Below are 25,975 nucleotides of genomic sequence, written 5' to 3' on the forward strand. Positions count from 1 at the left end.
GTCAGCACCCGGACGCCACCTGTGGCCATGATGACTCATGTGCTGGACACGCCTCTAGTGACGGTATGGGCAGCTAAAATGGCGCTCCTTCATGCCGCGGCGGCTACCCCAGAGTCAAGTCAAGACACAGCTGTCGTTCTCCACGAGTCAAGTCAAGTCACACCTGTTCTTCACGAGTCAAGTCACGTTACAGCTGTTGTTCTTGAGCCAAGCCATGTTGTTCAGGAGTCGAGTCCCGTTACAGCGGATCTCCATGAGCCAAGCCAGGTTACAGCAGATCCTCATGAGCCAAGCCAAGCTGCTGCTGTTATTCCAGAGCCAAGTCAAACTTCAGCCGCTGCTCCAGAGTCAAGTCAGGCTACAGCTGTAGCTTCCAGGTCCAGTCAAGCTTCCAGGTCCAGTCAAGCTTCCAAGTCCAGTCAAGCTTCCGCGTCAAGCAACGTCAAGGCCGTCGTCCCCGCGTCAAGCAACGTCAAGGCCGTCGTCCCAGAGTCAAGTAGAGTCACTACTAATCTTCACGAGCCAAGTCAGGTCATTGCTGATCTCCAAGAGTCAAGTCAGTTCACTACTGATCTTCACAAATCAAGTCAAGTCACAGTCAATTTCCACGAACCAAGTCAAACCACAGCTGATCTTCATGAGCCAAATGAAGTTATTATTGCTGTTCCAGAGCCAAGTCATGTCTCGTCTGACCTTCCAGAGCCCTGTCACGTCTCGTCTATCTGTCCAGAGCCTCACCATGTCTCGTCTGACCGCCCAGAATCAAGTCATGTCTCGTCTGACCGCCCAGAATCAAGTCATGTCTCGTCTGACCGCCCAGAGTCAAGTTACGTCACGTCTGACCGCCCAGAGTCAAGTCACATTATGTCTGCCAGTGTGATGGCGATCACCATCCTCAGTATGTGGGCCGCACACTACATTCCAGAGGTCACATCTGTTCTCAAGTCTGCCCTGGAGGTCCCGTCTGATCTCAAGCCTGTTCCAGAACTCCCGACTGATCACCAGTCTGCTCCAGAGCTCCCGTCTGATCTCAAGCCTGCTGCAGAACTCTCGTCTGGTCTCCAGCCTGCTCCAGAGCTCCCCTCTGATCTCAAGCCTGCTTCAGAGGTCCCGTCTGGTCTCAAGTCTGCTCCAGAGGCCTTCCCCATCGGAGAAGCTGCGCCAATGCCTCCAGAGGTGTCGGCGTCTGCCGTAGAACCTCTTATGGAGGGGGCGTTAACCGCTAAACTCTCTGCTTCTCCCTTTTTTCTGTCTGCATCCTCTGTCACTGTTCTCCCCAGGTCCCAGTTTATGAAGCAGCCTCCTGTTCCGCCCCGGAGGGCTGCGGCGCCTCCTGTTCCCCCTATTCTGTCTGCCTCCTCTGTCCCTGCTTTCCCCAGGTCCCAGACCATGACGCAGATTCCTGTTTCGCCCTGGAGGGCTGCTCCGCCTCCTGCTCTGCCTCCTGTTCCGCCCTGGAGGACCGCTCCGCCTCCTGTTCCACCTCGGAGGGCTCCTGCGCCTCCTGCTCCGCCTCCAGCTCCGCCCTGGAGGGCTCCTGTGCCTTCTGCTCCGCCCTGGAAGGCTCCACCTCCGCCCTGGAGGGCTCTTGCTCCGCCTCCGGCCCCGCCCTGGAGGGTACCTGTTCTGTCGGTCCTGCTTTAATCTCTGGGCTTCCCACATGGACCTGGTCCTCCAGCCCTCGCCCTGTCTCGCTCCCACCTCACCGCTCCCCTGGACTGTTGTTTCCTTCGAGCGTCTGGAAGCCGCTCCTTGGGGGGGGGGCTATGTCACGAATCTGGTTGGTGTCCCGTTGTCCACTCACCACCAGATGTCACTCTCGCTTCACCTACACACTCTGACTGTTACTTTGCATCTCGGACTACATCTCCCATCCTCCACCGCTCTGATTGCGTCAGCCCCCGTGACCAATCAGGCGTTCTATAAAAACCCCGGTCCTCCCCAGTTGCACTTCATGGATTGTTGTATCGTTGTTTTGTTATATCATTATATTCCCTGTGTTATCACTTCCTAGTTTCTTGTCCCGAGTTCCTAGTTCCCTGTGTTTTGTTTTTCCCGCCTGGTTATCTCGTTTGGACTGTCTAGCCGCCTGCCTTTGGATTATCGCTCGTCATTAAGGACTATTCTCTCGTCTCGCCTCCGATATTCCTGTTTTCCATTCTCTGACCCTGCCTGTACGACCATGTATCTGTCTCGTCCATATAATAAAAGCTCGCATATGGATCCGCTCGCCTCTCGTCTCATTCACCCCGTAACAAATACATGCTTTGTAAATAATAATAAAAATCTAATATCCCAGTAATATTCATGCTAATAACCAGCAAGTTAATAGTGAGAACTGGACACTAAAGTGTTACCGATATTCTTATTAACTCACCAAAGTATTTAAAGTGAGAAGGGTACATAAAAAGCATTTTAAGGTTGGAATTTTGATGTTAAATCCACTATTGTATTGTATATAAATACTCTAGTCTATACACACTATTAAGTTAAATTACATAAGAAGCAACTGTAATTAAATTACAGAAAAAAATAAGAGTAATCCTTACTTTACTTTTTTAAGGGAAAAGTAGTTAAATACCAGTAGCTACTTACTTAGTAACTACTTACACCCAACACTGTTAGCAATGTACATGTTGTCAATCTCAATTAAAATAATGAAGAGTGGAAACTATTTAAGCAGGGTGGAATCTAAACAAATTGCAAACCAGAGTCAAACCTGCATCATTTGCCTGAGCACCACAGCTTAAATGATCTGAAGCATGAGTGATAACTGCAACCACATCCTTAAGTGTTTTTCTCCTTTCTGACAGGAAAGGAAATGCAACAGCATTACTATATTTGAGTTGCTGTTTTATGCAAAGTCACCCTGCGCTCAAAAAGATCTCATTTATTCCTTCAGTCCTTTGCTCTCTGTCCAATCTGATTTTTTTAGGAAGAGCGGAAAGGAGATGAAAGGCAGGGGCAGGAAAACCCATTTCTCAAAGGTAAATTTAAAAAAAGGAGTGGAACAGAAGGACCACTCAATATTAAACACACAACATCAGCACAACATTTGCACAAACCTGATGCATGTTAAAAAACACTTACATACACTTAAAAATCTCTAGTAAGATACAAAATTTTAGTCCAAAGCTGTAAGAGAAGAATTATACTGCTTTCTATTTACCTCATGTGTCAGAATTTCATACTTTTTAGCCATTTAAATATCCGCTTCTGCACACAATTGTGTATTTTTGCTCAGTTTGGGCCTCTAAATAAAACTGAGGAGTTTTATTATAAGCTCCATATTCTTCTATTTTATTAGCTGTCCCTTTCCTGTGTAGATGGCAGACATAGATGAAGCTCACTAGGTTTAGAAATCTAATGTTAAACCATCTGTTCAATATATTAAACTGGAGACCAGTCGTGTGTCTGCCAGTAACATCAGCATGTGTGTGTCTGTGCTGAAATAGTTTAGGAGTATCCCATGAGTTTATACCTATCTGGCAGTGAGTCTAATAAAGAAGTGGGAATATCTGTAGAACAATGGAGCACTATTCTCCTCTCAGCTAGGAGTGAGTGTGTTACGTGAAATGAAGGTCAATCTCGGACAAAGTCCTCTCTATAAACAACAGAGGAAATCCTCAGAGTGCAGTAAGTATGCGTGAGGATGTCAAATGTTCAAATACTGTTAAAGAACAATAGGTGATGTGCTTTTCTGTCTTACACGCACACACGGTATGACTGAGAAGGTAAAATGTAACTCAATAAATGTGAGAGTAAAGATATGGATTCAGTATGTGTGTTGTACCTCTTGCACAAACAGACTCTGTGCGTCTCTCAGCGCATGTGGAGGTATGGAGGGGTAGAGCGTCCGGATCTGTCGTGGCATTGTACACACCTGCAAGAAAGATGGACAGAAAAACTGTTACAATCAAATCTGTACAATCTATAAATCACATCTATACAAAATCTAACATCTGATCCAACAACCACCAACACATTAGGGATGGCCATGAGTACTTAGGTCATGATCACATGACTTTTAAAAACATGTATTTTATTGCTTGGTTGGTTATCCCTTATGAAAAAGAAGTTTATTCAAGTGTGCAGTTAGTATACTGCTTTTAAACTATAAAATAGGAAAGTATACTTCCAGTATACTTTTTATGTACTTCTCAGAAATTTGCTTTATATATTTCTCAGAAGTATACTTAAAGTGACATTTAAGTATACTTGATTTATACTCAGGTGAAGAAGAAACCGAAATGCTTTCGCATGTAATCTAACACAATCGTCAGACATAAAACAGCATCAGAACCATAGATGTACATGTAAAACTGTGTAATGTTATGGAATAAAATGTCATTCAAATGTTCATAAAAAAAAAAAAAAGAAGCATGAAGCTAGAATAAAATGTTTTTGTTTACAAGCAGATACCCTGTTCTTTCTTTTGATGTTTTGTATGTTCAGATATTCATAAAACAAAATACATACAAATTAATACCTAAATAGGGACATAGTAGTATACTTAAAGTACGATGTAAAGTTTACTTAAACAAACTTATGAGTATACTTGCAGTATGAAACTAGTAAACTAGTACTTTACTGAGACTATACTTCAAAGCTTGCATAAAAAGTACTTAATTAGTAAACTACAAGTATACCTATAAGTTCACTTTTAGTATACTTGCATTACAAACTGAAAACACGAATGTAAGCTAGTTGTGCACTTAAAGTTTACTTCTGTTATACTTAAAGTATACTTAAAAATATACTGTTATATACTAGAAAGTGGGCCAATTTAGTCCCAAGGAGTATTGAAATAGTACACCTAAAAGTATACTACTAGTACACTATTTGTATACCTACTACATAAAGTATACTTTAAAATATACTTGAACTTTACTTAAGTATACTTAATAAAATAAACTTGAAGTATACTTCTTTTTGGTAAGGGATGGCAGCATCCTTGAGGTCTGATTGGTTAGTGTTGGGACAGTACGTCACCCAGATGGCGTTTTGGCATGTTGTTATGTGAAAAATATTTCCACAAGAGTGTTAGACATTCTGACTAGTGCAGTCTAGTTCACTTGTGCATTTACATCATTTTTGTGCAGATTTGTGCAAAAGTTGTAATATTACACATATGTTGTATATTTCATATATAATGTGTTCAGTTCATTAACTTGCTTTCAAGTGCTTCAGTTTACTAGTGTTCATTCACTTTTCACAGCTTCACAAACACCTGACATTACTGACTTCATCTGGATTATGTGACGTAATCATATTCCTTTTAGATGTTTAGGTGTAAACTATGACTTTAATTAGCCTCAAATACTTTTGGGTGAATCATCACTTTAATTAATCTGAAAGGAGAACTCCACTTCCAGAACAATCATTTATAGATAATGTACTCACCCCCTTGTCATCCGAGATGTTTGTGTCATTCTTTCTTCAGTCGTAAAGTAATTATGCTTTTTGAGGAAAACATTTCAGGATTTTTCTCCATATAATGGACTGGTATGGTGCCCTGAGTTTGAACTTCCAAAATGTATTTTAAATGCGGTTTCAAACGATCACAAATGCAGTTGTAAGTGATCCCAGCTGAGGACGAGGGGTCTTATTTAGTGAAATGATCAGTTATTTTCATTAAAAAAATACAATTTAAATACTTTTTAACATCAAACGCTCGTCTTGTCTTGCTCTCCCTGACCTCTGTGCATTCTGGCTCAAGACAGTTAGGGTATGTCGAAAAACTCTTATCGTATTTTCTCCCTCAACTTCAATAATAATTTCAAAATCATCCTACATCGCTGCAGAAGTACTGACCCAGTCTTTGCAAAGTGAACATGCAAAGAAGATCAATCACCCTTAACAAAACGGTAAAACGAAATTCGTAGTTGAGGGAGAACATGAGATGGGAGTTTTTCAACATACACTAACTGTCATGAACCGGAACAAAAACAGAGTTCAGGCAGAGTAAGAAAAGATCAGTGCTTGGCATTAAAATGTATTAAACTGTATTATTTTCATGAAAATAACCGATCATTTCACTAGATAAGACCCTTCTTCAAACTCGGGGCACCATACCAGTCCATTATATGGAGAAAAATCCTGAAATGCTTTCCTCAAAAAAAAAAAACATAATTTCTTTACGACTGAAGAAAGAAAGACATGAACATCTTGGATGACAAGGGGGTGAGTACATTATCTGTAAATTTCTGTTCTGGAAGTGGACTTCTCATTTAACCAATTACTTAGCCAAGACATATCAACAAGAATCAGAGAATCACAGAATTTCTGACACTGAAACTATTATTCCACTTTCATTGCTTGTGCAAACAAATACACATTCTGTTTCAGTATGACTTGGAAAATAATGACTTTTGTTCTATATAACTCCCCCTGATGAGAGTTGAGAGAAACAATACAACTGGACAAACAAAGCAGCAGGATGAGCTCGACCGTAGTTTTATAACAAAACTCCCCAACCTGACTCACGTCCGCCAGATCAACAGGACTCAAACTGCCAGGTTCAGTTATGGAAAGATAGTTGCCATCCACTCAGCCAATAACAGCATGAAAGGGTCAAGGTTTGGCTGGTTTGCATGACTCCACTGGCTCCTGCTTCTAGGTGTTGTAACTACACAATTTGACTGCAAAATGCCTCTTTCAAATCACTGTGCTGCATGACATTCTGTTTAACCAAACTACCGAAATTCCAAACTATAATTATAAATCAATGATACTAATATTCAGTCCTGACCCATAAATCATTGGTGGGTAAAGATAAATTCACTGTATTTCATTATCACTTTTTTTCGTTCATGCCAACTGAAATATGTCATGTACCCTAAACAAAGTCCACTGAGATCTGAGATGAAATATATAAATGATTGTTTGTTTACCACAAATGCTCTTGATGTTTATATATAGAAGAAACGTGTTTCTCCATGTCACCAGGGTCAGTGGGTCTCAGAACCAGCGGAAAATAGTGTTAATAGCATTCCAAAGAAAAAACACACAATAGAGCCCTCCTGTTCCCAAACTTCCTTTCCTGGAGCCCTCACTTCCTCCTGGAGAGATGCTAATCACAGGGGGTGAGAAGAAGAGGAACACTGCCGTAGTCATCAAGGAGCCACGCACACACTCCCAAATACCATGAGCACACAACAACAGGACAGCAGTGTGTGAGTGAAACTTCAAGAGCTAATGAAGATTCAGGCAGTGGTTACAGACTTGGGTGGGTAACCTAAGAGGTCACAGGTTCAAGGCAAGCTCACAAAGGGACACAAGGGAAAAGCCACATCTGATGTCACAAGATTAGCAGATTAGCAGCACGTACCTTAAGATGGTAAACATGTAAACATGGGCTGTGGAGGAACAAGCAGACGAAGCAGTGCCCCACCAAAATATTTATCAACTAAAAAGGCCTCTATATGAACTCAATCAATAATAAATCATAAATGTAAACTTTTACTATCACTAACAATACAGTCCAGATTCATATGTGGACTTATTACTATTCGTCACTGAGAATGAATTTGCGAGAACGATTTGCTTCCAGATTTTACACATTTCGACCCTCAAAAACTGAGACGCTGCAGACCCCGTTTTAGTTTGAAAACTCTGGGGTTGTGTTTCAGTGTAAACGGTACAAAACTGAGACTTTTGAAAACGATGGTGTGGCTGCCCACATTTGCTCTGCGTATCCTTAATGACCACGCAAGCAACAACAACATGCTCATTGTATCTAAATAAAAGGGACTTTACCTATACCAGGGTTGGGGCCACTCATGAATTGAATTGAGAATGAATGGTAAATTCCAATTCACTTCCTGGAATGGAATTGGAATTGGAATTGCATACAGCTGACAGGAAATGGAATTGGAATTGAATTGGAATGTCAGGAAACAGAATTGAAATCAAATAAATTCCACTAAATTTCACTTGAGATATTTAGGCCTGAGAGATGCAGTCTTAGCGATGCCAAATTTCAGGAAATGATGATAATTCGATGCAATAAAAAGTGAATGAAATACATGAATGAACATGACTCATTTTTTTTGTGAGTTGAGACATACATTATGTGGTAATCATATATTGAATGTATAGTACATCCAGAAACTTATCACCACTGTCATTCAATTATTAATTCATAATGTACAGTTCTCATTTTTATTTACTTGCATTTGATCAACTCTATTTCATACATTACTTGGTATTTGTAAAGCATCATAAATAAAGTTCAAATGTATGTCTCTAAATGCAATCACAAATAAATGCTCAGAAACAGCAATAAACGGAATTCAGTGGAATTCCACTTCCTATAATTCCAATTCAATTCCAACTCTGTTTCCTGTAATTGTTGTTGAATTCCAATTCCAATTCCATTTCCTTCTTTGAATTGGAATTGTTGAGTTCATTCCTGAATTGACCCCAACCCTGACCTATACATATCTATGGTTCTACATGCATGATTGGTCATGTGACATACATTTCCAATTGTGTAATGTGGACGGAGATTTTATCTGAAATGCAGTGAAAACGCCAGTGTAGATGAGGAACTAGCGTAAACAGGGCCTTAATATGGTAAATCATGTAGCCTCAATTCTGTTCCTTTCCACTGTGCACTATGTGTTTCTGAACACTATATTGTGTCTTATGTAAATGCCCCCTAAGAAACAAGTTTGAGCAGGGCAGGTGAACCTCAAAACAGCCAACTTAAACCTGTTTACTAACTAGTCATTAAGACGACCCGCCAACTACAGTTGAGGTCAAATTGTTTACATAAACCTTGCAGAATCTGCAAAATGTTAATTATTTTACCAAAATAAGAGGGATCATACAAAATGCATTTAATGTTATTTTTTTAGTACTGACCTGAATAAGATATTTGACATAAAATACGCTTACATATAGTCCACAAGAGAAAATAAAAGTTGAATTTATTATTTAGTATTACCCTGTTCAAAAGTTTATATATGCTTGATAGTTTCTTAATACTCTGTAGTTACATGAATGATTAAAAGCTGTTTTGTTTTGTTTACTGATAGTTGTTCATTTGAACAGTTGAAAAACCAAAGAATTTGTGGGACCTGAAGGATTTTTTAAGCAGTTCAACTATTCAGGACAAACAAGGGACAAAAATTGTCATTTGAAAAAAAAAAAATCATCTGAAATATCTTATTCAGGTAAGTACTAAATAAACAATAACATGCATTTTGTATGATCCCTCTTATTTTGGTAAAATAATTAACATTTTGCAGATTCTGCAAGGTGTATGTAAACTTTTGACCTTAACTGTAGCTTTTTTTGGGAAAAACTTTTGGAAATGTATAGTTTTTAAATTTTTTAACTACTGGCACCAATTGGAATTGCAAAAATGACTGATATCCAACAGGTCTCCCAAACATTGCCCTTATTCGTTCAAACTGGCAGTCCCGCCTCAAACTCACTGCTTGAGCCAGAAATTGACATGTCAGATAAATAAAGCAATGTTTTGAAGGCACAACAGGGTAGAGTTGCACTAACCACCAACCAGCTTTAAACATTGCAAGCGGATGTAAACAGTCTGGAGCAGTTTAAGTGCTTTGGTGATAGAGAAGTACTGTGATCTCAGATCCTGGGTTATCTTGACCAGGAAATGAGTTTGTGCACTTTTGCAGCCCAGTTAATTAACCATCATGCTGTCAAAAACCCTGAGGACCATTTTGCTGTATCATCCCAAGAGTGCTTGCCTAGGGCACTTCTGTATACTTTTGATAGCTTTAGGGGCTGTTCACACAGAATGCGTTTTTTTCATTCTAATGCGCCACTTTTCCATTGATTTTCCACATAAATGCATGCTAGATGGAGGTGTATGGCCATTGCTCCCGTGTCTCATGTCCTTTGCAGCTTTTCGTGCATGAGTGTGGCGTTGTTAAGAAGCCATGTCAAGTTAAAAAAAATTCAACTTTTACACGCAACACTGCTCATCAATGTCAGTTCCAAGACAGTGAACCAATCAGAAGAGCCCGGAGGCGAGACAAGCATTATAAGCTTTTGTTTACAGTATGCCATTGAGCGGAGGAGGAACTGCACTTTTTTTTAAAACCATTCCTGGGTGCTTTCTCCCGATTTTAGACGCAAATACATGTTCTGTGTGAACGGCCCTTTCACCTTAATTGTAAACAGTATACTTTACAGTTTTTCTACAGCTAAAAAATCTATTTTTAAGTATCTAGTATCTGAAAAAGACAGTATCTAGTAGATACAACATTTGGTTTTAAATTTAGGAGCCATTAAAAAAATACAGTAAGTTCTTCACAGTTTGAATTTGGGTAGTATGAATGAAATTCGAGCTTTCTACATCTGTCATGTAACCCATAGAATCGGCTGAATCATTTGACTGCCATTCATAAATCCTTTCGTGTGGCTTCATAAGATAGGAAAATCTCCACTAAATCTAAAATCTTCCTGTAAGTAGTAGATCATCCAGGTACCTTTCACCTAGTTCTTGAATAATATGAATGAATCCCAACTTTCCCATATTTCTGTGCTATTAAATAGGTGATGCTGTTTGGATGTAGCACAACTATAGTCATCAGAAACAGTTTTATCAGAGTTTTCTAGAGGATTTCAGTGGACAACATATTTATTAAATGGACTCTATGTGCAGCTGTAATGGACAGGCAGCTGTTTACTATTCTCGGTTGTTGTATGACAGCCTTGAACCTTTCTTCTGAGAGCCATGACTCCAGCTGTACAGTGTGATCAGAGCTGGTGATCCAGAGAAACAACATGAGACACTTAGAGAGAAGAGGCCGGGAACATCTGCTCTGCCGGTCAGGATCTCTGTGGAATGTGTCAGTGTGCCGGCCGCTCATAGATCAGGATGGACAGAGCCTAGTGTCATGAGATCTGTGGCGCAGGTCACAGAGTCTCATTGTTCATAGATTAAAGCTGAAATGCGTCATATTTTAATGTTACTTCCTGTCCTAGCTGAATGTGCACAGACAATGACAAGTAAACCATTAGTAGGTTGAGTGGGCTGACATTCTGAAGAGTGTAAACACTGTCGATCTGGGACCGGTTTCACCAGCTAACAACCTACGCTAGTTTTGATGTAAAGGGGCACAAACTTATGCACCAAATAATATTTTTGTGATGCACCAATTAAACTTAGATGTAAAAATGTAACGCTACATATAAACTATATATTTAGAAAAGCCTCTGAGCAGTTGGCATAAAATATCAGATTGACTAAATAAGGTTTTGTTTTACATGACAGACTTCAATCGTTTAGTCAAATGACAATTAGGGCTGGGTGATAAAACAATTATCACAATTTATTTTTCCTTCCTTAGAATGATAACCCATCTTCGGTAAATGATTAATAAACGATTATAGGCAAAATGCTGTTTGACAAAAGTGTTTTAAACTACAAAAAAAATTAAAGATTTATCTATTTATTTCTTGACATTTATTGTGATAATTATCGACACTGACTGATATGAAACATTTTATTGTATTATATTTTTTTAGCCATATTGCATAGAACTAATGACAATGTTAACATGTACGTTTGTTTACATTTTAAGAAAGAGACAATTTTGTGAATAAGTTACTTTGGTAGTATCTCTTCCATGCATATTTGAAAGGAAAGATTTTTACCGTTCGTTACATGAGACAAAAGTATTAAAAATTAAGTATTAAGTATTAAGGATTACTATAATTAACAGCTTTTTGTTTATTTGTTTGAAGGCTGAAATTATTATGAATATTATGTGACTATGCATTACTTTATGGAGAGCTTACAAACTTCAAGCTACCCTCTGCCTTAAGAATAAATGGTGCAATCAAATAAAGTACAGAGTTAGTTACAAATTAGCTAGTAGTGAAGAGTTGGATGCATATGTCAAATTATGCTTAAAAAAATAAAACACCACAGAGTTGCAGTGTTCAAAGTCTATTGTGACCACATTTTAAATGATCATTTCCAGAATAAAAATGTACTTATAATTTACTCTCTTTCTGCAGTTAAAAAGATATTACATTTTTTGAGGAAACTTTTCAGGATTTTTCTCCATATAGTGGACCTCAATGCGTTGAAGGTCTAAACTGCAGTTTCATTGCAGCTTGAACGGGCTCTACACGATCCCAGCTGAGGAATAAGGGTCTTACCTAGCTCAATGATCGGTTATCTTAAAAAAAAAAAAAAAGTACTTTTTTACCACAAATGCTCATCTTGCACAAGCTCAACCTCACGCATTATGTAGTCACACGCGACACAGGCAGAAATACCAATGTACAGTAGTGTTTACAAAGCAAATGGGCAAAGAAAGTCAAACACCCTTTGCAAAAAAAGGTAAAACAATGATGTCAAACAATTTTTAAGTTGGGGGAGAAAATGAGATGGAGTATTTTGCCCTACCGTACCTTTTTGACCCGAAGTACACAGGTGAAGAACTAACCACGTGGGACTTTACAGAGCTAGTGCAGGACAAGCGTTGTGGTTAAAAAGTATGTCATTTTATTATTCTTTATTTATTTTTAGAATTGATTGTTTTGCTACACAAGACCCTTATTCCTCAACTGGGATCGTGTAGAGCCCTTTGAAGCTGCTCTGAAACTGCTATTTTGACCTTCAACCTGTTGATCCCCATTGAAGTCCACTATATGGAGAAAAATCCTGGAATGCTTTCCTTAAAAACCAGTCTTTTCAATTGAAGAAAGAAAGACATTTTGGAGGACATGTGGGTCAGTAAATTATCAGGACACTTTTATTCTGGAAGTGAACTAATCCTTTAAGACAGGAAAGAGTCACTGAATCACTGTTCACATTTTTAGGTCAGATAGGATACCATAAAAGATTTACTGGAAAGTCACAGATCATATGCTGACCTGAAAATCCTCCAGAGGAAACTGCAGCATGTCCCTGAGTCCATCGCTGAGGATCTGAGTTTTCCTCTGCATAAGCACGCTCTCATAGTCCAGAGGCTCAACCACACGCGGCTTCACCTGAAAACACAAATTCAGCACATCTTACAGATTTCATAATGACAATAATATTCCAGCATTTTATAGGATGGTGCTCAAATGTATTAATTAGAGAAAAAAATGTGGTTTAGAAAACTGAATTTGCACGATCATACGAGGCAAGGGGTGATCTGTAAAATCCACAATGAAATATTACCCTTGAAAACCTCAGTGAGTAAAACACTTAAAGATACACCATTGTGATTGTACCTGTTACTTAACAGACCCAATGGTGTTCAATAAAACCATTGCCTAAAAGTCAAACACCCCCACCCCAGTAAGAGTTCAGGGACTTACTGTAAAATACAATTCAAAAGGAATTTTAATGAATAAACTAAAATGATGGAACCAAATCTGAAATATTGGGTAGTCAATGTTTTGGTCTAACTTTCCCTCTGTGTTTCTCCTTAAATTCTCTTTCTGTAATAAAATAAATTGGTGATCTCTAAAGAATATGAGAATTTTGGATGAGGATCTTAGTAATATTTTTCCACTGATATTATATAGGAGGAATCTGGGAGTGAGTGTGTGTGTGTGTGAGATAACACAGTCCACTCATACATCTGGGAGTGATATTGGAAAAATGACCTCAGATGCAGATCTCCATGAAGACGGAGTTGTTTTGATGATGATATCATAACCGGATAGACCAATCAAAAACCAGAATCTCATACAAACACCATGAACACCAGTTTCACTGACTGTACAACACATTAAAGCCTCCAGACACCACATAAAACAACCATCAACCAGTTCAATTCCGGCAGTGCGTGTGTCATGAGCACACAAACCCAGACTCTCAAAGTCAGGCTAAGCCAGGTTTGCTGGAAATACGTGCATGTGGTGACATTTCTTCTAAACAATATTACGTTGCTTCTTGCACATTCGGCAACTCTTTCCAAGTGATATGTCTAGTGAGTGATGCTAAACGTGTGTTCAGGTTTATCTGAAACAGATTCAGATTCAGATTGATGAATGTGAATGCACGTACATATCGCAGTTTGGAAATTAAGTGACATTAAGAGATATCAAATGTATAATACTCTATTGCATTTGAAAGTAACACTGTAGCACCTGCACAAAAACATATCCTAACCCTAACTGATAGTGTTAAAACAGAAGCAAACATGAAACAAAAATGCATTTGCTGAAGCTAACATGTCACTTTAGCTAGTTTCTACAAGTCTTTGAACTCTTTTATCGTGACTCACGATTCACGGGACTTGCATCTGACTTCATATCACAAGTGCATTGCTGTACCAGGTGAGCTACCAAGCATGTTTACTGTAACTGCAAGTTTATGTGATGCAAATGTCACTTTACAAATCATACGCTTTGGTAAAACAGGGGCCAGTTGCATAAACTTAGCCCCTATGTTAAGGTAGTGTCTTAAGAACCATTCCGACCAACTAGCAATTAGCCAAGGGGTAATCAGTCTTATTCTTTGGATCCAACTTAGACTAATCTACATTTTTATGTAACAGAATTTTAAAAATTACCCCCGCATTACAATAATGTGCTCTACACATCTGTCATTAAAATAATGCCATAGAAACCACCTCAAACGGACTATTACAATAAGAAGAAAGCGTGTCTGAAAGCTGTATCGATTTTTTAATTCATTAAAAAGAATGGAGAATATTGTGTTTTTCCATGTGCACTCTATTATTTCCGTCGGTGGTGCTAGATCACTTGATGAAGTCCACAAATCCCTTGTGTGGAAACTATGCCACAAAAAGAATAAATAAAACGCTTTCTTAAAAAGACACAAGAATGTATGGACGTCTTAATATGATAATTAAAAACCAACAGACTGATGAAAATGTGGGACATTTTCTCAATATGCAACGTGCGGGACAAGGGGTGTAAATGCTGTGCGGTACAACGCAAAGCGGGACAGGCGGTCACCCTACCTTTTATGCAACTGGCCTCTGGCCTTAAAGGGATAGTTTACCCAAATATGAAAATTACCCCATTATTTTTTCACCCTCTAAATAAAGGCCTTCTGAAGTGAATCGATGCATTTATGTAAGAAAAATATCCATATTTAAAACTTTATAAAACATAATCTCTAGCACGTTGACGTGAAATTGGTGTTCCAGCAGATGGCATAAAATGTGGGCAAACACAGTGACAAAGAAGTGCAGAAGACAGCAAAACAAAACACCGGTCATGAATTAAAAGTACAAAATGAGGATTTGTAAAGAAAAATGGAGGACTTCAATATAAGCCAAGAGGAGACTGGTTTCCCTTTGCTGTAAACCAAGGATAGGCCCTAGTAATCCTGAAGGTCTTGATGAGCTTGTTCAGGTGTGTTTGATTAGAGTTGGAACTAAACTCTGCAGGTCATCGGCACTTCAGGTCCGAAGTTGCCTATTCCTGCTGTAAATAAAGCTTGGTTCTCGCGCAGTGTTGCCAAGTCTGCGGTTTTCGCAAGGAATTGGGCTACTGTAACTCTGTTGTCCCGGGTTGTTTTCATGTCCGTGGGATAAAGCAACCTCAATAACATGATATCTAGCCCCTGGAATGCAAATTTTACCAGAGGAATCCTACCAAAAAACATGTATTTTACTCAGAACGCGATTTTACAGAGGGACCCTCCCTAAAATAAGACTAGGCTAGTTTTGAGTAGCAATTTGGCAGGTTTGGTTGTGAAAACCTGGCAACCCTGTTTTCACGAGACTAGCATATTCTCACCCTGCACCTACATCCATACGCCTACATTACATACGTCATCCACTGAAACGCCACTCTCTCGTGAACGTGCATACAACAGTTAGTGGAAGCTAGAGATTACGTACTCAAATGCACTTTATTGAACTTTAAAATCTCAAACCCCATTCACTGCCACTATAAAGCCTGGAAGAAACAGGGCATTTTTAATATAACTCCGATTGTATTCATCTGAAAGAAGAAAGCTATATGCACCAGGGGTACCCCAACTCGGTCCTGGAGGGCCGGTGTCCTGCAGAGTTTAGCTCCAACCCCAGTTAGGCACACCTGAACCAGCTAATCAAGCTTTTACTAGGCGTACTAGAAACGTCCCGACAGGTGTGTTCAGGCAAGTTGCAGCTAAACTCTGCAGGACACCGGCCCTCCAGGACTGAGTTTGGGCACCCCTGATATACACCTAGAATGGCTTGAAGTTGAGTAAATCATGGGGTGATTTTCATTTTTGGGGAACTATCCTTTTAACGCCGTATCGTGCAAGATACCACACAAAAATAGGTCTTTATTAATCAAGAATTAAAGTTGTTGGTGTTTTACTATCACTATTGTTCATTCCAGCCGGAAACTGCAGTGAATTGCACAGGTACATATGCAAAAGTACGTTTTTTTGGATTTTAGCAAAAATGTAGGTAGATGCATATTTTTCCAATGAGCCTAGGTTGTTAATAATACAACAGAGAAACAGCTGTCCACTCAAATGAAATGGATGTGTATGTATGCGAGTGTAAATATTCATATTTCAAACATTCAGTGGTTTAATTTTTAACACATATATGAGAGAGCTGAGTTACAGTCATATGACTGACATGTGATTTTATTATCACTGATGAAACTAAAAGCACAGAATCTCATTCTAGAGCAATTTCAGAGAAATGACCTACACAGAGATGTTACCAACTTCTTTCACTTTTCAACTTTTTGCAATTATTTACAATTATTTCATATTTTTTTCCTTATTAATGTGAACTTAAAACTGTTTTAAGAATTTTTTTAAATGTTTTGCATTAGATGGAGTATAATATGTCACAGCATGTGTACAAACACAAATGGGAAGCACACACACCTTTATTTATTCCTGGGAACATGAATAGGACAATGTTTGCACAGTTGTTTTGTGTTCAGAATGGCATCACAGTAATGCACTGTGGCTAAATGTATGTGTTTACCTACTCTGTACCCAAATTGGCACTAAGAAGTCATTTCATTCTGAAAAACCTCCTTAGTAACTCATTAGTAAAACCGTTATTTTTAAATTGTAAAAAGGGTGGTTAGGGTTAGGTTAGGTTATAGTATTAATAACTCGCTTGTTTAGAAACAACAGAAGTCTATGTAATGTCCTCATTTAGATAGCTAGTAAACTTTCAATGTTTTGCCTTAGAAACTTCTAGCTGCAAAACAATCAGAAAACACACACACCTTGCTCAAATGTGACAGTGCAGTCTGACATCAGTACTCCAGAACATCTATGTGAATGTGTGTTCATTTCTTTACACTGCTGTGCTCTGAAAACATCCAGTCACACTTCACTTGGACTCCAGAAATAAAGTCCATAAGTCAGTAGAACAGCAGAATATATTGGACTAAACTGACAGCATGAAAGACAAAGATGATGGAAGCTAGTGAGATCTCCATAAGAATCAGCACATTAATCTCTCTCTTCTGAGGAGCAGTGCACTCTTCACTTAAAGCAAAAAGCCTGAAAGCTGAGCTCAGCTCTATTGTGTGTGCAGAAATAGACACACAGGAGAAAGATACAGTATGTGGGCAGTGACAGTCGGGTGTGTATGTGTGTGTGTAATGGACAAAGTGAGTCTGCATTCAGGCTATAATGCTCGAAGAGACATTTGGGACCTTTTTAACTTTTAAAAAGCATCATGATCCCTTCCAGGTATAGTACTGCTCTATAGCTTAGAGTCAGATTTTCAAAAATGTTTTTAAAAAGTTTCTTATGCTCACCAAGGCTGCATTTATTTGATTAAAAATACGGTAAAAACAGTAATATTCAGAAATATTTTTACAATTTAATATCACTTTTTTATAATTAAATATATTTTAAAATATAATTTATTTCTGTGATGCAAAGCTGAATTTTCAGCATCATTACTCCAGTATTCAGAGATTTTGCTGCTTAAGAAACATTTATATTTATCAATTTTGAAAACAGCTGCTTAATATTTTTGTGGAAGCTGTGATTTTGTTTTTTTATCAATACATTTTCTGATAAAAATAAAGTTCAGAAAAACATTAAATTACATTATAAATAACATTATAAATGTCTTTACTGTCACTTTTGTCCAATTTAATGAATTCTTGCTGAATAAAAGCAGGTCACACTTTATATTATGTCTTTAACTGTGTACTTGCATTTAAATAAGTCATTTAATATAATACACTTATTTTAGTCAACCACGTACCATGCAAGTACCATGAAAAAAAACAAGGTATATTAAATACAGTAGCATACAGTATTATAAATGTATCATGGTATGATTTTCAGATACCATCACTGTACCATGATACCACTACAATACTTTCTGGTATGAAGTTTCAACCCAAAAACACTTAAACTGATCCAGTTTACAGGCACTAAAGGCTTAATCGATAACTTTAAACAGCTCTTCTGTCACAGCCACACCTCAGTTTTTCATGAAGTTTTTATGCTTTAACTTAACTTTCACTTAAACTGACATAAAGTTAATTAAAAGATAAAGAATAAGTACATTTTAAAGTTCAGTCACATAAGGATCATCAACTTTCACATAGTTGACTCAATGTGACTTTAACAAAAAAATAACTGATAATGGATTTAAAGTGGATCTGATTGACTATCACTGATTAACTATCAAACTATCATGAACATAATTAACTATCAATCTGACTGACCATCAAACTCTCATACAGTTGTTAAAAAAGGCTGATTTACTATAAAACAAACAGCTGACTGAAAAAGAGAGATTCAATAAGATTGATCACACTATTAAATTATTCCACTCAGATTCCCCTCACTTAAAAGGCGACCAAAAGCATCTTCGCTCAGACTGACAGGAGCTTACGTGAGCGCACTAACCTTCCCCTGAGCTCCCGCACCGTCCTGCTCTTCCTCCACCACAGGAACATACTTAAACTGCTGAGGAGACTCGATCACCATCTCTTTCTTGGCTTTCCCCGTCTTGCCCTGCATGACTACAGTCTCTTTCTGTCAGATAAACTCTCCACATCCAAAACTGTTCTGTAGAACGTACAGTTGTGAGCCTGCGGAGTGACAGGAATCACAGCGCTCCTCTAGAGATCCCAGAGAGCAGGCAGATCTCAGCATGTCCAGCAGCCCGCTGCTCTCTCCAAAACGCACACTCACTCACTGGACACAAGCCTCACCTCACGCTCTGACTCTGACTGAAGACAGACGCCCCTCCTACAATACTCCAGTGCTGACGGGAGTCACCATATACTTGCTTGCACATTCCTCCCCCCGTCAAACAGCCTCATGGGATCCACCTGCACGCTAATCACAGTGTCCCAACACACACACACACATTCCACAACAGACATTCACAGGAAAACTTCATCCTCAGATGTTGCTCTTCCATACACCTCTTAATGGAGATCAGAGTTACGTTTTGTTTAATTGTCAACTTTATCTAAGATGTTTTCCTAAAATTTCTCATAGGGATTCCACACAGCAGGCTATACAATAAACATGCACAGCTCAGATCAATCAGTAGGGAAGAAATAGATGAGAAATGTTTGAGATCACATTTGAAATCTTTGATATCTTTGCAAATCTATGCAGAATTGTTATTGTTACTAAAACTACTAAACAAATCATGTAACACTTTGTTTTACAATGTCCTTGTTATATGTTAAATGTACTCATTCTGCAACAACAGTAAATAAGCATAATTACAAGAAATGTAAGCATAATAATAAGAAATAAACCCTAATCTTATCCCAATAGTAAATACATGTTGTTAATTTATATTACTGAGTAATTACACATTAACAATGACATCTTAAAATAAAGTGTAACTGATAAACATTTCTGTTGACTGGAATAAAATTTGAAATAAAATATAAATATTAGTTGAATAGCTTAAACAACTTAAAGAACAATTAGAAATGTTGGCTTGTCAACTAACTGAAATAAAATACACTACCTAAGTTGTTTAATGTTTTGTTTTTGGTTTTTTTTAAATTAGTCTCTTCAGCTCTCCAAGCCCGCATTTATTTGATCCAAAGTACAGTAACAACAGTAAAATTGTGAAATAATTTTACTATTTAAAAAAAAAATGATATTGAATATATTGTAAAATGTCATTTATTCCTGTGATAAAAGCTAAATGTTCAGCATCATTGTTCCAGTCTTCAGTGTCACACGATCCTTTAGAAATCATTCTAATATAACATTTATTATTATTATTATTATTATTATTATTATCATCAATGTGTAAAACAGTTTAATTTTTTTCAGATTCTTTGATGAATAGAAAGATGCAAAGATAAAAAACATTTGTAGCATTATACAATATACAATGTAAAAGCTTGGAGTCAGTATATATATATATTTAGGGAGGAAGAAATCATTTAAATTATTTTTATTTAGCAAGGATGCTTTAAATGTATCAAAAGTGATAATAAAGACATTTATAATGTTACATAAGATTTCCATTTCAGATAAACGCTGTTCTTTTGTTCTTTTCTATTTATCAAAGAAACCTGAAATAATTATATAATAATAATAATAATAATAATAATCTTTTTTTTTTTTTATATTATTTATTTATTCAAAATATTAGAATGATTTCTGAAGGATCATGTGACTGGAGTACCGATGCTAAAAATTCAGCTTTGAAATCACAGGAACAAATTACATTTTAAAATATGTTTAAACAGAAAACAGTTATTTTAAATATTAAAAATATAAATGGTAGTGTAAGTTGAAGTACTAAGATTACTAAAACTGAAATAAAATAAAGTTGGAATGAATGAATGAAGGAAGGAAAGAATAAAAATTACAAAAGCATGCAACAAATTTACAAACACCTTCCAAAAATGTGAATAAAAAAAAAAAAAATAAAATATAAAACCAAAATCAAACATTACACTCTGAATCTAAGCACATTTTGAGTCACTCTTGCGATCTCTCTTGAAACTGTAGGAAGGGTCAGGAGAAGGATCCATTTGCTCTCCATTTTTTTCTCATTGTTGTCTGGGAGAAACGAGTGAGATGTCAAAGATAAGCCTATTGTGATTTCTTTTTCCTACAGACAGGATTGAGTGAGACAGGCAAAAATGCATGCTTTCTCTTTGTTTAGAAACACTCGTTATTACCCGAAAGGCCCTCAGAAAATCAACATAACATCCTTAATTAACTACAGCATGTTATGAGTGGTTAAAAGACTCAAGACTGCCATCACTGATGTCAAACCTAACATGATGCATCTTAATGCACCAATTTTCAAAATTAACAACATTTGAGAACTACAGTGGAGTATCACTTTGTTACTGTACTTACACATTTTAAGTACTTTTATTTATTTTGGGAAAGTTTTACTTGACTACATTCCAAATCATAATTATTACTCTGATACATTTGATAAAAAACATATTGTTCCTCATAATTTAAACTGAAGAACTAAACACACTTTCCAAAACAAATTGGTGAATGAACTCATTTTTTTTCACAGAATCTGTTTTTGCAATAAACTATTCATCTGCAAATTGGATTAATCTAATCGCAGCTGCTCGAGTCAAAAACTGATTCAGTGAGAGTAAGTCTTTGTATCTGACTCAGAATGAGCCAAGAACTGGGCGATCCTCTGTGTGTGTGAGTGTGCACAAAATTAAGCAACTTTTGTATTTTTACTGGAGTAATATTTTATTGGGTAACTGTACTTTTACTCAAGTATTTGCTTTGTGCACCTCATCCACTGCTAATGTGTGTGTGTGTGTGACAGAAGGTTTAAACATGTCTCCTGTCTCTGTGACACACCCTGTTTATTCATCTGCTGAGAGGGAATTCCACACACACACAAAACAAACCCAAACACACTGTTAAGGGTCCACAAAAGGACAGTGTGTGTGTGTTATCTCTTACTACACAGAGACATGAGGGGGGAAGGTTAGGAACCAGCACAGCTGCACTCACACACACACACACACACACTGATTTTGCCCGCCATAAGCTTACACTTCCTCACTCATGCCCTGAGGACAACACCTTTCTGTGTGTTTAAGTGTGTGTGACTTAAATGCTCAGATTTTTCTGGAAGCTGTGTGTGTGTGCACATATTTTTGTTTTGTATGCATTTAGACAGGAATCTCAAAAGACACTTTTACATGTATATAGGTAATAAAATACCAAGTATAAATTATACTAAAGAAAGCACTTTGTAATCATTTTAAATTAAAAGTTTTACTTTAAAGTATGTTTCAAATCATTATGTATTAATCTTTCGTCGTGCTATAAAGAAGTACACTTCTTTAGATGTGTTCACTAAAATACTAAAATAAATGCAAAGTGCTTGATTTATTATTTTAAACATTTAAAGTTTATTCATTTTTATGTTTTAAGCACTACATTGTAATTACAAATGTGCAACTACAAATACACTGCTGTTTAAAAGTTTGGGATCAGCAAGATTATTTTTTTTTTTTTTTTTTTTTTTTTTTTAAGAAGTCTCTTATGCTCATCAAGGCTGCATTTATTTGATCAAAAATACAGAAAATAATGTAATGTTGTGAAATATTATTACAATTTAAAATAACAGTTTTCTATTTTAATATAATCTTTGCATCCTGTGATGCAAAGCTGAATTTTTAGCATCATTACTCCAGTCTTCAGTGTCACATGATCCTACAGAAACTATTCTAATGTGATATTTTATTATGAATGTTGAAAACAGTTGTGCTAGTAAATTTTTTATTTTATTTTATTTTATTTTATTTTATTTTATTTTGTTTTATTTTATTTTAGTTTATTTTACTGGAACCTGTGATACTATTTTCAAGCTTCCTAGAGAAAAAAAAAAAACATTTATTTAAAATAGAAATCATTTGTAATTATATATACTACCATTCAAAAGTTTGGGGTCAGGATTTTTTTTCCTTTGTTTCTTTTGAAAGAAATTAATATTTTTATTCAGAAAGGATGTGTTAATATTATTAGAAAGTATTTATATTTTTACCTAACACTTTTTTTTTTTTTTACTTTTTATTCATCAAAGAATCCTGAAAAAATTATCACAGATTCCAAAAAAATAATCAGCAAAATAGTTTTCAACAGAATGTAAATTTTCAGTAATGATGCTGAAAATTCAGCTTTCCATCACAGAAATAAATTATTTTTTGAAGTATATTAAAATAGAAAACTGTTATTTTATATTGCAATAATATTTCACAATTTTACAGTTTGTTTTCTGTATTTTGATCAAATAAATGCAGTCTTTATGAGCATAAGAAACTTCTTTAAAAAACATAGATCTTACTGATTCAGCAGTACACTTAAGTCATATCAGAATTATGAAATTACTAATATATATTTAATTCCTACTTAAGTGAGTCAAAATAAGCACTTAATTATTTATATAATTCCATTTAATATAAATTTAATCTAAAATATTTATTTAAATGGCAGTTAACATGCAATTAAGTTTCTTAAAACATTACATTCAATGTGCACTTAAGGATATTTATTTACATACTTTCCAAATTTATGCCAAATTGCATGAATGGATCTGAGATGTTCACGATGTTGCTAGTTAATGTGATTCTCCACACCTGTTGTTCCTCTGCTAGGACATTTGTGTGAACTTGAACTGACCTCATGCATCCACTAAAACTCACCAAAACACCAGCTGATTAAAAGACACTGAGTAAAACTTAATATTTAGTAAAGTTCAGAGCACATATAGACATTTGTTTTGATATTTAGTATCTAGATCAAGCTTTGATTTCTTGTGAGGTCTCTTGTGCAGTACGTGCTCAGTCTGACCTCTGACCCCTCACATCTACATTATCACACCATCGCAGGGTGTGTTGCATAATCAAAACTGATGTAATTGGCAATCGTTCCCAGCAGGAACGGGGAAATATGAATAGGGTGTAACTTGGAATGTGACAAAACACACACTTCCAAGAAAATTGAGTGAGTACAGTGCTGTTTCTACTAAAGACCCCCAGAAAGCTTAAACACACACACAAACGGCAGGCACAACACACACTTTGACAATACAGAGTTAGTGAAAGAGAGACTGACCGTTTGTTTGTGTGAAGTGTGTGTGAGAGTGTGCGTGCTTTCAGTCTCAAATATCTGTTAATTACCTATTGTTTTCTCCATGAAATGAGAGTCTGTGTGATACGCTCTCAGTCTTAGAGCGTTTAAAAGTTTTAGTCAGACTAAAGCAATCATTTGTCTTTTTAGTCTGAGATCCAACTAGTTTGATTTTATGTCCCAAACAGATGGTTGCAGCTCTCTTTTGCCCAGCATGTATATGTGTTTATCAGACTATGATTGGTCTTGGCTTTGTGACATGCAATGTGTACTGAATCCTTTAAATTTGGCATTGTATCATACTTGGATAGAGTGCTGGAGACTGTAGCATGACTAATCAATAACATGCTGTAGCATGATTGTAACTGCAAAAGTAAATCCTTTCAGTAAATGCATGTTTAAGTCCACCTGAGTCTGTTTGTTGTTTGGTTTGTTTGGTTGGTGCGAAAGTGATTCACTAAAGTGTGCACACCAGTGAACCGCACCCGAGTCATGCTGAAAGGTCTAGGGCACGGTTCACAATATCTTCATTTGTGAAAGTGATCTTCTATAGATGATGTATAATTAGTATTTTTGTATGCACACTCATAATAGTTTTATCCACCTTATTTTTTCCGTAAAAGCGGGCGAGGCCACAATTTTATGGGAGCGGCTTCCGATCTCATCTGCGTCCAACTGTTTTTATCTGTACACAAGCTCGTTTTGCAGCTTGATATTGCAAATTGGTGTGTCTTACCATATTATTTTAATGGATTATCTTAATCAAATCATCAAATACATTTACATATTATGTACTTAAAAAATATCCTGCAGTTGTACTTTTACTGAACTGGTATATTTAAAGTCTGCTAAATTGGAACAACTAATTTTGTGCTTAATGCACTTTAATTGTGCTGAAGTCCAACTAAAGATATACTTAAGTATATTTGATTGTGCTAAATTGGCATTATTGCACACTTTAAATATTTTGCATTTGAAGACTGATATTACATAAAGATCACTCAATCCTCATCAACAGTGACATTTAAACATTTTTTAGGTTTAATTTTAAGAAATGTGTATTGTGCACAAACAGCACTCCAAATAAAGTTTAATTACAACTTTTTTATATTTTTTATATCAGCAAGTCTCAAGCGATATGTCAGTAAATATGTTAATAAACTTGAACTATACTTTGTATAAAATAAATGCATTTTAAATATATTACTTTTTTACTAGGGACTGGTTTATAGTGCAAACGGTTTTACCATTTACTGCACTTTGTTTTTCTTCTCATTATTTCCATATAGCGGCTAATGAACCAGAAGTCTTGCCCATATAGACTTTCTTCCGCATTGAAGAATAAGATGGATAACAATAATGCATTTCTTATAGCTGTTTGTCTCTGAATACTTTCAAACACTAAAACAGATTTTGCATTTTTCTACCATATACTCTGTGGTGTAGAATTTACTTTGAAACATTTTACATTAAAAAATAAAAGAAAATTGAACAAGTAATTACAAAAGAAACTGCATGTAAAATATCAAATTAAATGTCAAATTTTGAAGTAGAAAGATGGAAGTTTAATTTTCTCGTAAAAAAAAAAAACATCAATAATCTTTTAAAAAAAGATTTTATTCTTTGCTTGTTTGTTTCTTGACTTTATTTCTTATTTTAAACTTCTTATTTCATCTTTCAATTACCTTTTGCTATTTTTATCTATCCATCTATCTATCTATCTATCTATCTATCTATCTATCTATCTATCTATCTATCTATCTATCACCCCGGAAGTGGCTTTTATATAAATTTCACTGACCAGCCAACATGAATAGTTATGCTGAAAAAGATTCTCATTTGTATTAAACATCTGTAAATTAATTAAAAATGTTATAAAAACAGACAATACTGCCTATTTTTTGGTCTTGTATGCAAAAACCTAAACACAATTTTACTTTCAAACATTGTGTTTATTTGTGGTGTTGATTA

General features: G+C 36.4%; 1 protein-coding gene across 4 annotated transcripts in view; it reads right to left on the minus strand.

Moving 5' to 3' along the window:
• Positions 1-25,975, minus strand: part of zmp:0000001200 (dedicator of cytokinesis protein 9) — a 105,564-nt gene that overhangs the window by 55,813 nt on the left and 23,776 nt on the right. For 2 of the 4 annotated variants that reach the window (XM_051118902.1, XM_051118901.1), the window contains exons 1-3: positions 18,803-19,106; positions 12,871-12,987; positions 3,794-3,883 (exon numbers count right to left, since the gene is read on the minus strand). In XM_051118902.1, coding sequence (XP_050974859.1) covers positions 3,794-3,883; positions 12,871-12,987; positions 18,803-18,916 — 321 coding nt within the window. In that variant the 5' untranslated portion in view covers positions 18,917-19,106. Of the gene's footprint in view, positions 1-3,793; positions 3,884-12,870; positions 12,988-18,802; positions 19,107-25,975 lie in introns of those variants that run through there. The other 2 variants (XM_051118900.1, XM_051118899.1) reach the window with 1 other exon arrangement.

Source organism: Labeo rohita, chromosome 9 (genome assembly GCF_022985175.1).
Source record: "Labeo rohita strain BAU-BD-2019 chromosome 9, IGBB_LRoh.1.0, whole genome shotgun sequence".
NCBI lineage: Eukaryota > Metazoa > Chordata > Actinopteri > Cypriniformes > Cyprinidae > Labeo > Labeo rohita.